The 13,886-nt window shown below is 34.1% G+C and overlaps 1 protein-coding gene across 2 annotated transcripts in view; it reads left to right on the top strand.

Annotated features, from left to right (window-relative positions):
- The window catches only part of LOC145671247 (BLOC-2 complex member HPS3), a 76,234-nt gene extending 64,058 nt beyond the window's left edge, over positions 1–12,176 (top strand). For both annotated transcript variants that reach the window (XM_081740162.1, XM_081740161.1), the window contains exons 9-10: positions 3,389–3,500; positions 8,322–12,176. In XM_081740162.1, coding sequence (XP_081596288.1) covers positions 3,389–3,500; positions 8,322–8,503 — 294 coding nt within the window. In that variant the 3' untranslated portion in view covers positions 8,504–12,176. The remainder of the gene's footprint in view (positions 1–3,388; positions 3,501–8,321) is intronic.
- Positions 12,177–13,886: the final 1,710 nt, after the last annotated feature.

The raw sequence follows: 13,886 nt of genomic DNA, 5'->3' as shown, positions 1-13,886 counted from the left end.
ACTAGGGATTCGAACTAGTTTAAAAATATTGCATTCCCACATAAGAAACAACACGCATGGCTATCGAAACAACTACAAAGCTTTCCTCCAGTTGTATGAATACACAATAAACATCGTAATCACTTTTTTGTAACGGTGTTCATGGTCAAAAGACGTGTATGTGTTTTAGCTACAACCAAGTTTTCTGCGTTTGCCAAGGCACTATTTTGTTCTAAAAGTATCGTTACATTAAGTAACAAAAGAGAAACTGGGTATTTCAAACAGCGAACTGTGAGCTGAGTTCAGAAGTCTCATTATTTTTTCTTATAGCTTCCCTTCCTATTATTTCGAATGCATTGTTGCCAAACTTGACAATTGTAAGGGACTTAGAAAAATTCAGGCGCGCAATTATGTTTTGGAGAAGTGTACATACACAGATAGTTCTTTAAAACTGTACAGTTTCATCATTCTACCTGCACTTCTTCTGGGTTGGGCTACGAATTTTTCAGCGGCCCCTCCTATAAAAACAATATCGTTTACACATATTTGATATCTTAGGTTCTTTCGAAGGTATTCAAAATAAGCGTGCCCCTTGCAATATTATTTAAATGAATTATTAATCTTTTTATGTGTATTACGAACTGACTTTTGTGTAATACCTAGAACACGAGGGTCGTACAATATGTTTTACCTTCAACCTTGTTATTAATCGTTGTACGTAAATAATTTTACCCTCAAACGAAAGGTCGAACCTTCTGCTTTCCGAAGAGTCACTTTTCGATAGAGTTAACACCGACGTCGACGCACCTACTGCAACGGTGCTTTAGTTGTATACCGTCGATGAAGAATGAGGCTGGTTGCTGACGACACTAGAAACGCATTGCCCTCGTGATCTCTATATCAGATGCGTAACATTCGACTTTAAGCTTTTAAAACAGACAAAAGTTACAGGATGCCAGGTCAGAGCTGTGAGGTGGGTGCGGCAAAACATTCTCAAATTGGAGCTTCTGCAACGCGGCAGTATTATCGCGGCTTGTGTTGTCGTGTTGAAAGATAGCATTTTTGTGGAGACGAATTCTACGAGACGTCCATCCAAGTTCATTTGTGTCTACATGTTGCGCCCGGAATTGACAATGGCACCACGTTAAAAAATCAATCTGTAGCATGCCTTCACTATCCTAGGAGATAGTGACCATGACTTACCCTGCTGATGGCTACGTTTTGGACTTTTAGGACGGTGACAGGATAGTTGTCAGTGGAGTGACATGAAAAAGCAAAACATACTTGTAAAGTAAAGGATTCGAGCTTTCGTTTGAAAGTATAATTAATTAAAAAATTAGGGAATTGGAGGCAAAACTTATTGAACAACCCTCGTATTATATTTAACTTCTACAAAATGTGTTGTATTATTATAGCACATCATAGTATTATTAGTATTATCATAACACCGAATTATCAGTAATTGGGTGTTATAATATACCGGGTATCCAACACGACAGTAGCTTAGATGCACGTTTTCCCATTCTTCTTACTGTTGAAAATCTACTTAACGTACCGTACTTGAGATATTTGTGAATTTTCTTAATGCCTTTATGATCGTGGTTTGGTTGTGACTCCTTTTATTAAAATAATGCAGTGACTTTAATCTAATACGATTAACTTTCTCTCCCTCTTTATCCCAGCTAGTCACAACAACCCATCCACAATACGCTCAGCCTAGCCTCTATCGCAGCCGGGAAGCGACTGATTTTAGACATGAGCGCCGTAAGCTAATGTAAGCAAATGTATAACACACACACACACACACACACACACACACACACAAAAAAAAAAAAAAATAGCAGTTACGTATTTTGATTTTAAATAAAACTAGCCAAAAAAGAAAAACACGTGAAAATACAAATATTACATATATATATGAAACTGTAACTCTTAAGATTTACGTGCATGCACGAATCAACATTGCTGTTTAGCGCTTATTATATAAATTCAAGAAAATGTACCAATAAAGGTGGCTGTGTCGACAATCACTACGTAGTATTCTTTTATAGTTGCCACAAAATTGTCCATAGAGTCGACGATTGTCTTCAGCAATATAATTGAAGGCAACGGCACAGTCCACAGGATTGTTCATTCAGCGAGGGCCCCGAAGGAGGCTAAATCTTCCAACTGTCTCCAAGCCACGTACCAATGCATTGTCCGTGTAGAAAACTGGCTGTTATTAAAATGTTGTACACAAATTAAAACAATTATTCCATCGTATTGTTTTCCCACGAAGTGTCGTAATGAAAAAATAAAGTTCAGTATATACACTCGCTTAGACACACACTTTTAAAATAGTACACCCAAACTGCACTTCTGGAAATCGCGCTGCCATGGACACGAGGGTCCGTCAAACTTGGATTGGAATACACGAATTGTGAAACTTCACTAACTAAACGCTGCTGATAAGCAAACAAACTCAATTCAATATTCAAGTATACACTTTTAATTCCCAAATTGTTATCTTGTCTTTAAGTACTCAACCCAAGCAATGTGATATTCACTTAACACAAAATTATATAATGAAACTTGGAACAGCGCGGACGCCAAAGGTCCGGCTCCGATTCACGCAAGCGCGCGAATAAGTTCCTTCGTCCAACGAGCTTCCACCTACAGCAAGGTGTGAGCGAAAGGTAAGAGTCGCGAAAGTTCGGATTTAAGGGGCAGGCACAAAGAATGCAAGCATCATGCGAACAGCCTCCCTGTTCCTTAACCATATATGGTCACAGGATTGGAGCTCAACGCACCAACACATACATAGGCATACCAAACTTATGAGAAAGGGCTTCGAGATCTTTTTTCATATACAAGGCTTGGTCAATTAAATTCAAAATTAACACACTCTTTCCCATTTTCATTTAAATGCGATAAATTGGCTTCGGGGCTGGTGACACATTGAGCTTGGCCGCAATCACTCGAGCACTGCGCCCACTACCCAGTAAGTCTATGTCAGTGCGATGTTGAACGGTTAGTGTCATTCTGATTCATTCACAACGGAAAAATGACGAAGACGTTAATATGCTGATCGAATTTATAATTTTGGGGCCGTGCTGTTTTTGATGTGTATGGTTCATGGTTCGATTTCAGCTCGCGCCAAGTGGGTTTTGTGGTTGACAGATACCTTGTGAATGTTTTTTTTCAGTTAGCCGTTTTCTCCCAATTTATTCATTTCTTCTATTTTGTTCATTATATTGATCATCGTCTTAGTCTAATCGTGGGACTTTAAACGTAAAAAAAATACAAAAGAAAAAAGATCTGTGTTCTCTAGTGACTTCTCGCCTCAAACGATAGTCAGTTGGATTTAAGATTACCGATTTTTAACATTAAAAAAAATAATAATATTGAAACTGTCTTTCTTTACTTTCAGGATAAATTTCAGTCTGATAATGAGTGGAAGTATTTGTTGATACTGCTGCAGAAGAAGAGACAAAACGTAGAAGATCCAAGTTTGAAAGTTGTGTATATGCAAATTATGAAAGGTAGTATAATTTATTGCTATAATTTTTATTACGGTTGATAACATAAAGCTCATGCCAAAGAATATATACATCCTGCATATATATATATATATAAATCAAAAGCCCTTATGCAGGAAAATCGAAATCAAAATGTTTGGAATCTCATGTAGTCTAAGTTTCATTGCATCCATCATGACTTGACTCTGTTCAAAAATGCAGTATCGGCGTCGGTTGGCAATAAGTTTATTAAAATTTCAAGACTTTGCACCCAGATCACTAGTCCGGGGTATCAGTGCCGAGGTCCAGTGTGAAAGAAGAGAAAAGACGGATAATCCATTCGTAATTGATCTAAAGGAGACTTCTAAACTACCGTGAATTAGTTACGCAGTGAGAACATCTCAAAGATAGCTAAAGTACAGAGTATTTATGTTAAAGTAGATAATGTCTGCACAGAACTGTTGATTACAGCAGAATGTCGTGCAACGTAATTATCGTAGTCGAATGGTACATACCATCTTGTGGTTTCTGGACAACAGATTCATAGTATGCGCAATCCTTGTATGTAGTATACATAACTCATCACCATTGAGCAAGCTTCATCTACAAATACATTTCATACTGCTATGTAATTTACTTGGCTTAAGCCTATTATAATCGACAAATTTTAATCTAATGGTAAACATCAACATTAACAAAGAACAAAGAATGCTATGATAACCGTTGATTATGGCTGATTACTCGACTAACTATTGATGTAACTACTGTACTTAATGTACGGTATAACTATAACTTCCCGTTGAAGTTGACATGTGCGTTTAATTGATCGTCTTTGACATGATCTAGCAAAAAAATGAACAAATATTTTATTACAGGAATATATTGAACTGCGAAATTTTGGTTGAAGCTGTCAATATTTATGGCATCATAGATCTGGGGAAGCAAATAAATTATTCGTTCATATTATTATTTCTCCAACTCATATCAGCAAAAAAATTCATCAATATGTTGAACAACTACTAATTGCCTTTCTGGATTTCATTTTTCGAAAAGATAATATTTCAGCAAAAAAGGATAATTTAGTAGGTTTTGATAATTTGTTGTGATTTTTAAATTCACAGAGTATTTTTTCTAATATCTCAACTCTTCGCTTAAGTAATAGTATGTAGAAAAAGAAGAGAAAAACAAAATTAGTCTATGAACGTGGAAAAGAAAATGATCCACTAGATCCAGGAACAAATATCAGACATAAAAAAAAAAGTCTGCCCTTTTGATGTACTTCGTGACATGAAAGCATGAATCGCATTTCAGAATACATAACCAATAAATGTTAACATATGCACCTCACGAAACCACATCCATGTTCAGCAAAAGCGGAGCAAATTACGTGTAGCAGGGCCAAATAAAATTAACATCAAGACAATGGGAAAAATTATATGATTTAGACAGAAATAAAAGAATGCTAAATGGTTAAAAGTTTGAGATCGTTATAGTTTCTTTGTATTGTGATGTATATAACTCAAATGTAAAGCCGATTTTGACATTTGTTCATATTTTCGTGGATACAATCATTTTCCAAACGTTAGATATGAATTCTAAGACGCACTGCATATTTTACTTTGAACTTCTGTCATGTAAGTTAATATTGTATGTTATTATCCTTAGCAAATTATCTACTTATGTTCCCTAGAATCGTCTACATATCCTTGAGTTCGCGAAAAGGAAACCAGATCATACATATATGCAAGGTAGCATAACTTTTCGTTACCAAAAGTGAAAATTAGAAGTTTCATTTTCTGAGATTCAAATAATTTACTCGCACATTCTGTACGGAAATGATACACAGCTTATCATAGATTACATTGGTGTTACGAGACGAATATGTGATACAGTGCAACATTTGTCTGTGTAGGTGGTTTCATGAACAGTGTAAATACAACACCTCGCTTGATCTACCCAATCCCTAGACCTCAACATTATTGAATACCTGTGGTCAGTTCTGGACCCTAGACTCCAGAGCAGATATCTTTCTCCATCCTCACTGATGGAACTGTGTGCTGCACTATGAAGTTTAGTGCAATACTATTCTGGAAATCATAACTTCCGTGATTCCATTCCACGATGAATGTGGGCTGTTCTGCTTGCTAACGGTATCTCCTGCCGCATTATTAAGGGAAATTGAATTCTCTATAAGTGTTTCCGTTATTTAGATAACCCTCTAACTTCCTTCTCAGTGACTATATACGTCAAAGTATCCGTTTCTAATATGGTTTACTTTAAAATAATCTGTCATGAATTTATATTTAAAGTAAATCAATGTGGTATATTTTAAATAAAATCCTGAAGTTAACAGAAATGTTCTTTCTTCGTAGGTGCTTACGTATGTTAATAGCATTGTTTCTAATATTCACACTATGGTTTTTATTTTTCGTAGAGTAGTGTTTAAATTACTTTGACAGTATCTTTTAATATATATATATATATATATATATCAGGGTGGCCCAAAAGTAGGTACACACCCCTGCATTGATCAAGTATAAAATTCTAGTTTATGGGTTTATTTGCTTCGTCTCTTCTGAGCTTAAGGTGGATCACCACCCGGAAGTCAGTACATATTTTAGCTCACTCCCGTAACTACTGCGCAATGAGATGTTACATATTATAAATATTGTACTATAAGATAGAGTATTGTTTCAGCAACAGCACAAGACACTGATTCATTTGGTTGTGTCTCCTGATATCGAAAAATGTAACAAATAAAAGAAAATATTTGACTCGTTTTATAATGAGCACAGAAGATGGCACTTGCTGTTAGATCTTACTAGAAGTGCTCCGTTTCATGAAATTTTTATTTGTGTGTGTAAAATATTTTAAAGTAACAATCATCATATTACGAAATAGATATATTGTTTGACCGTTTTTCGTGTTGTGTTTCATATTTTATTTAAATAATAATTTACATTTAAGGAAGTAGATTTTGAGACGAAACTTGCGCAGAACGCCATAATGCATTGTTGCCAAATTTGTACGTTTACTGTAGTAATCACAATAAAAAATAAATCCTGGAATCTTGCGTTGCAGTTCGAGAAGAAGAATCGTGGTAAGAGTCAAAAATAATTTCCCCAGTAAGTATCTAAGCAGAATTCCATGATTACTCCCTTTATTATCTGGCATCAGTAAACACTCGACACTATCTGGCAATGCCGCACTATTCAAGAAGCGTTTAGCATAGCACCGAGAACACCTAGTGATCCATCTTAAGATGTAAGTAAAAAGTAATAAAGAAACTAAGTCTACCTGATGGATAACAATAAGAAATGATATAAAATGCAGTACGGTACTGTATACCTACTTTTGGGCCACCCTGTATATATATATATCATAGTACTCTATAGTTAAAAATAAACTAATCGCTAAGGAGAGCAAACCAATTTATTATTGTAAAACTAATATATCTTGTGATAGTTATTTTTTACCAACTAACAACTTGCCTTCATCAGATAGTGTATGATGAAGTCAATGGTTATTTGGCAAAACTATCACAAGATATTAGTTTTATAATAATAAATTGGTTTGCTTTGCTTAGCGATTAGTTTATTTGTAATTTAGTATATAAAAGGCGAAGCTAGTATAATAGAGAATAGTACATAGTATTCTGAAAATATGGTACAAAAACTTGCTATAACGTTCTAGAATTTACTGAACACATACCAAAATGAAACATGACCTTTCTAAAGACAATATGAAATGTATAATCTTTGGTTTATATATAGCTTGCTACTCTTCACACTTGTTTCTAACACCGGAATAGTCTGTTCTGAATGATTCTAGACTACAAAACTTCAGAAGTAATCTTGCAAATTAGGCTAGTGATATACAATATTGATTTAGTTTATGTATTCCAATTTTTATGCCACTTTTTCTGAAAATAACGATCAAGTGTTATGCAATTACGGTGGCAAAATTAAATGATATTTTCAATTCAGAGCAATTTGTAATAGAACAGTAACGTATTAGCCAATATCTAGAGAAAATGTAAGATTCATGCCTTCTATAGGGCGCCCGTGGAAACAACTAAGAAGTAATGTCGAAACCACGCTATAATCCACAGAAATGAAAGCGTGAAAAGCAAAATGAATACACAGAAAACTGGAAAAAGAAAAGATTCTCCAATGTCATTCCCACAATGGACCAAATATTTAGTAACACTACGCTATAATATCAGTTTATTATAGCACACTATATTTCACGGGTTACAATATAATTAACGTGAAATCTCTAATATAAAGTTGAGCTCCATTGAACACAATTATGCATCTTCTTATTCTGATCTATGTAGATCAATTTCTTCTAGCTTTAGATAAGATTCAATCCTGATTACTATGAATGGGATTTATGAGCCCACGTTGGCGCCGTGAGAGCCAAATACTACTATATTATTCATTTCATATTTAGAAAGAAAGAAAGAAAATCAGAGATTGTTAACAAAGATGAAGTCTAGAATCATCTTATAATTCATTACATCGATGGAACTTATTTCATGGGATAATATAAAGGACGAAATTCAGATCGTAATAAGAGAAATACAAGGACATTGAATATACAGTTTTTCAGTCTTTTTCGGTTAGCATACTGAATGTCTTTTAATCTGCAGAACATTAGGTAACTTTATTTTATTACTAGAAACTATGTAATTTTAAATAAGCAATCTGTATATTTTAGACTACATATACCAGTTGTAAATAGAGATTGCAAGTTTAATTTCAAAGTTTGTTGCTTTGTCATTTTATTAGATCTAGAGCAAGTTTGGTATTTACTGTGAATTATATATATATATATTTTTAGATGTTCTTCATCATTTGGCACAAACTATTGGGTTTGAGGAGTTCATAAAGCTGCTGCCACCAGGAGATCCAGAAATGTATCAACCTTACATCAGAATGTGCCAGCAGGTTCAACATGCAAACCATGTTAGAGCTTTGATCATGGCTACAGGCCAGCAGTTACTTTCAACTTTGAACCTATAGAACATGTGCTTGTATACCTGTTTATAGTTCCTGAGAGTTTTCTAATACGAAGAGAAACCTTGGTTTTACGTATTAAAGGGAAAACCAGTTAATTAAACAATTTCTAATATAGTCATGTTTTTTTTTTTTAAATTTTTTTATATTTTGATAGAAATAAGATATTGTTGCAATGTTTTTTTCTTTTCCTTTTCCAATAAGAGAAGAATTTGAAGTTAACTTGCATTATTATAGAAATCAGGTGAAAAACTGAAAGTAAAAACAAATACAATTCTTATTATTTAAATTTTTATTGTGAAATTTTGAATATAGTGCTTCACAATTTAAACATCAGTGTTGTGTTATGTAGTGTTCCTTTAAATTTTAATTGAAATATGTAGCAAAGTGTATAGCAACCTATACACGTTGTTCTGTCAATATAAGATGGTTCCAAGATATTTCCCTGACTGTATTTTGGAAGTCTTAGATCGTTTTTCTTTAAGAGGCAGTACAGTAAAGTGGTACTCTCTCCAAAGAACCACCATAATCATCATTGATATGCTTCTGTTACTGGCATTATAAGCTTTCATATCCTTGTGTCCTCGTCCAATCCTTTTATTTTGATATAACAATTATCTTACGTAATATTGTCAATCAATTATATTCTCCGTGTGTTACATTTTTTTTTTATCATGTCTCAGGTTCTTAAATAATGTATTAATCATCTTAATTTCCGCTTCTTAAATGCCTTGAGTATAGTTCCTCATTTGCTATTGTTTCCTCACTGCTTTCTCGTTCTTTCGAGCAAATGTTATCTTTCTCCGTTTACTTATATTTCGAATGTTCGAGACGCTTTTCACCAGTCTATTTTTTCTTCTCCGTATTTTCTAATTTTTCATACGAAACATTTGATGAGTCAGTCTCTGCATTAAAGCTTTTTTTTTTTTTTTTTCAGTAAGCTACAAAATGAAAAACATAATCATTATGTAGAGATAGATGATTTCTGTATGTGGCGCAGTGTATCGATACTTACTTCTACGACATCATTAAGCTTGATGAAGGCTGTTCAAACTGATTGATATCGAAAAACTTGTTTGATAATAGTAGAAGGCAATCAACAATACGCCTTAAGTGGCTGTTTCTGTTTTAAGGATGAAAAGAACATCATTCTAATAAAACACTTGAAGAAAGGAACAAATGAAGAGCAAAATATATTAACATGCTGCAATAACTATTTAAGTAGAAGCTGTAGCAAATAGTTACCAAACATACTTTCGTGTTTCACGAAAAATAATTCACTGAGTAGCAGCTGCAGTAGATAGGTCAATCTGGGTAACAAATTATTCTTTCTTGCCCCATATTTCACATTGTTTTCTTCGACTCCGGAAAGCTGAACAGTTGTGGATGCGTTTCCGTGACTACTACGAGACATAAATACGTGGAAGCATCGGAAGAAATGTTCTGCGTAAATTACATACGACATTGCCGCGAACAGGGTATTGTGTAGAGAAAGCATGACATGAAATTCAAATATGAGAGTCTAGAGACTTTCCAGGCATGATCAAGAGAATATTTTTTTTCAACGCTTGTCGTAATAGACCCTATGAGTACGGATTTCTATAATATTGAGAGAACGTAATTCCCTGTAAGTTCTCAGAAAAGAACTTATACTGATTTCTATTTACAAAGTTATTTTACTGGCAGCTATACCTTACTTCTTTATTAGGTAGTATTTATTATTACCATAGTACATATTTATCTCATTTTTATGGTTTCAAAAAGGATTGGTTGAAAACTGTGATATAGGATGTTTTCTGCAGTATATTTCTTAGCTTTAATGTCGTATCGAATTTATGGATTTCTTTTTCTTTTGTTTTCTTTTTTTTCCCCTCTTCCTTTCAGTAGTTGGGGGGCGCGGTGGCTCAGTGGTAGAGCGTTTACCTCTGTGCTTGGGGTCCCGGGTTCGATCCCAGCCCCCGCCAAGTGAACTTTGTGGTGGACAAACACCGTGCTCGTGGGTTTTCTCGGGGTTCTCCCGTTTCCTCCCACTTTCTTCATTCCACCATTTCACTCATCTCTCATTATCACCGTCTCCTTTAGCCTAATCGGCATAACCGTGGGACGTAAAACTCAAAGATTTCATTTCATTTCATTTTCCTTTCAGTAGTCAACTTGACATTAACCATAGTGATCGGTGCGGCATGTTGACGTGAATTCCAGATATGATCAGAATGATTCATAATAGCTAACACATTGTAGTGTGGAAACCTACGAGAAAACTGCCACATTATTTTCCCTAGTTCACTGTAAATGGAAAATGAGAAAAACTGCGTGCAGTGCTCGTTTTAAAGGCAGATGAAAATGGATTTTGCGAAAGAATAGAAAAATATAGCTGGAAATATTTGAATTTGGATATTGAGAAGAACGGAGAAAATAGGAGGGTCAAATGAGAAACCAATGACAAGATTATGAATAGTTCAAGCGAAGAACAATTTTGGAGAAAGTAAAAGAAAAAAAGGAATAGTTAGAACATTATTTGAAAATATCTTATCTTGTCTAATTATTATTAAAACTTGTCTTATTATAGAAGGTAAAAGAAGGGTGGAAAGAAAATAGTAATTAATGAACCATATTAAAAACTTTAATTCTTATGTCAGGATGAACACACTACCAGGAGAACGTAGTGCCCGTATATATTCGATAAGTGATCTTCCAATGAAGACAAAGTACTTACGACCACGATGATGATAATTATAAGAGTTATAAAATTCATACGTAATGTAGTCAGTTCAACAAGACTAACTTGTACAAATTAGTTATATTTTGTGTTGCTAGGAAGCTCAAAAGTTGTCTTCTAGTGGAACAATATTGTTCAGGCTGAGCTTTATGCTTTTGTAAATGTAAAACTACAAAATGGACAACTCTTTATGAGTTATATGTTAAACAGGGATTGTCTTAGAACCATTTGCTACGAAATTGAAGCAAAATTAATAAAATTCCCAATCAACCTACAAGAAAATTCAAAGTTTATCTCGTTGGTGTAGTTATATTGGATACAGTCATTTAAATCCCATTTTAATATCATAAACCAAGACGTGAAACACTATGGCCACCTTTTTCTTTAATGCTTAATTGTAGGTTTTTTAGTTTTGTGATCTAAATCATGTTCTTTTTTCTCTCTGTAATTTTTTATCAATAAGTTGCAGTTAAATGCCACTCAAAGATATTTAAACACCTGTGATTTTAAGAAGTCACTTCCTTGATGTATGATATGCAATAGAAAAAAATAAGTCGTATTTCTTCATAAAAGAACATCTGAAATTATCATTTCTATTGAGTTCTAAATCTAACATTGCAAAATTAGCATGGAATTTCAGTGTTTCTTGGTTTTAGCAAATGACAAATAGTGTTCAGATTATGTGTAGCAATGGTGTAGTTAGCCATATATATTGGTAAAACAAATTGGCAGATTATTCCTTCGACTTTTTCGTGTGGTCTGTTGAAATAATAATAATAATAATTTTAAAAAAAGAAAAAGAACAATTAATATTCAAATCAGTCAGTCAGGATGATGAATCCGACGAAACATTCGTTGCATCTAAAATTTTGAGAGTGTACACCTTCATAAAACCTGGCCAATTATCTGTCTTTAAAAGTCTGTATTCTCACAGAGTTACCATAAATCAATCTTTTGGCTTCAGATAAATATCTTAAGTAGACAAGCAAGATTTAGAGTTGTTCGATTTATTTCTGCATATAAGCGAAAGGTTATTTTTAAGTTTTGGTGGCCAAAAGTTTTTCAACAAAACTGAATGTTCGAGATGGCCATTTAATTATAAAACTAAATTAATATCCGGAATATCACTCAAGTGATATTCTTTAAAAGGTTCTGAATTTAAGTGACTGTGTTACTTATGAATACAAATACTATCGTTTACTTTCTACAGTCTAAGGTTTTCTAGTTCCATATCTAGTCATAGCACTGTATATATTGTAATGTTTGTTATGTGTAACATAATTGTTTACCTCTAAGATAATAAAAAAAAATATATTTTCATGTCGTTGGAATTTTGTTTATAATTGAAAGATGCACATCCCTGTAGATTTTAGGAATACAAAATTAAGATCACCATCTTGGGTCTAGTTCTTCATTCTAAACACATTATTTTTTAATATTATAAACTTCTTAAAAACGGAAGTACGAGCTAAGAACTGTTCAGTAATATACGCAATAGAAACTATAATGTAAATAAATTGGAACAGTGTGTAACAGGATACTTTTAAAAAACAAATAGCTTAATTGTTATTATTGAAATAAATAATAGAGGAATTAGAATACCATAATATCAAGCAAATCCAAGTTAAGTTTGTAGAAGTCATAAGATTTACAAGAGAAAAAGAAAAGAACAACTTCCAGATGTTCTAGTAGAAAACGACAAGTAGAAAGATGAGGATGGAAACCTAACTCTGAATGATTTATTTTGAGCTAGTCTATCTAGTCTATGAAGCTACCTGTCGATGTAATATCACATGGAAACAACTCTGGAAACAAGCTCTCGTAGAAGGTTAAAGAGGTATGAAAGGAAATGATCCTAAACTCTCAACAGTTAGTTCTTTCGGGGTGAATTCTCGAAAAAGTAAGTAGATAATCATACATTGAGTTGTTACGGTTTCGAGTTGTTAGTCGAATGAAAGAAAAGCAAAGACCCATAACTCTTATACAAACGTAACTTTATACTCTAAACTTGACTGAAGAAAGAAAAAGAAAAGAAATCAAGAAAGAAAACAGTATTTAATCTTGTACATGAGACTTCGCAATGACAAGGAATATGAATGTACAACGTTGGATATTATAAAAGTTCTTCCCTTTGAAAGGGTAGGTAGAGCTAGGTTGCATAAATCGGTCCAAAATCGACTCCCACTACCGGTTTATTATTTTAAAAAATCCTCTAATACAACAACAGTATTTACATAAATACTACAATACAATATTAATCCGAGGTACAAAAAGGTAGCCCAAGACCTTGAAAGCTTGAGGCAGGATCTCTACAGAGCTCCAGGCAAGCTAGGTGGAGTGGCGTAGGAAATTCCAATGCTCCAGACAAGCAGTGAAGGGGTTAAAAAGTCAAGAGCCCCGAAGCAGACTAAGCAACTGAGGTTGCGATCCCGACAGAGCTCCGAGCAAGCTAAGCCAAGTCGAAAGGAAGCCAAGAATTCCGCAACAGACTAGAGGCTTTGAGGGTGGGTATTTTTCCTAGAGCTCCAGGCAAGTTAGAGGAGAGGCTGCTGCTCCCATGTCGTCATGTGACTAGTAGGTGATGCTGGTGATCTGTCGTCTGATTCTTGTAATAATCCAATGTAAGGTGTAGTACTACTCCAACGTAAATATATGTGGTCGATGTTTACC

The sequence above is a fragment of the Thermobia domestica genome, chromosome 15 (assembly GCF_964235325.1).
Source record: "Thermobia domestica chromosome 15, izTheDome1.hap1.1, whole genome shotgun sequence".
In the NCBI taxonomy this organism is placed as follows: Eukaryota; Metazoa; Arthropoda; class Insecta; order Zygentoma; family Lepismatidae; genus Thermobia; species Thermobia domestica.
This window is presented reverse-complemented; position numbering and strand designations above follow the sequence as displayed.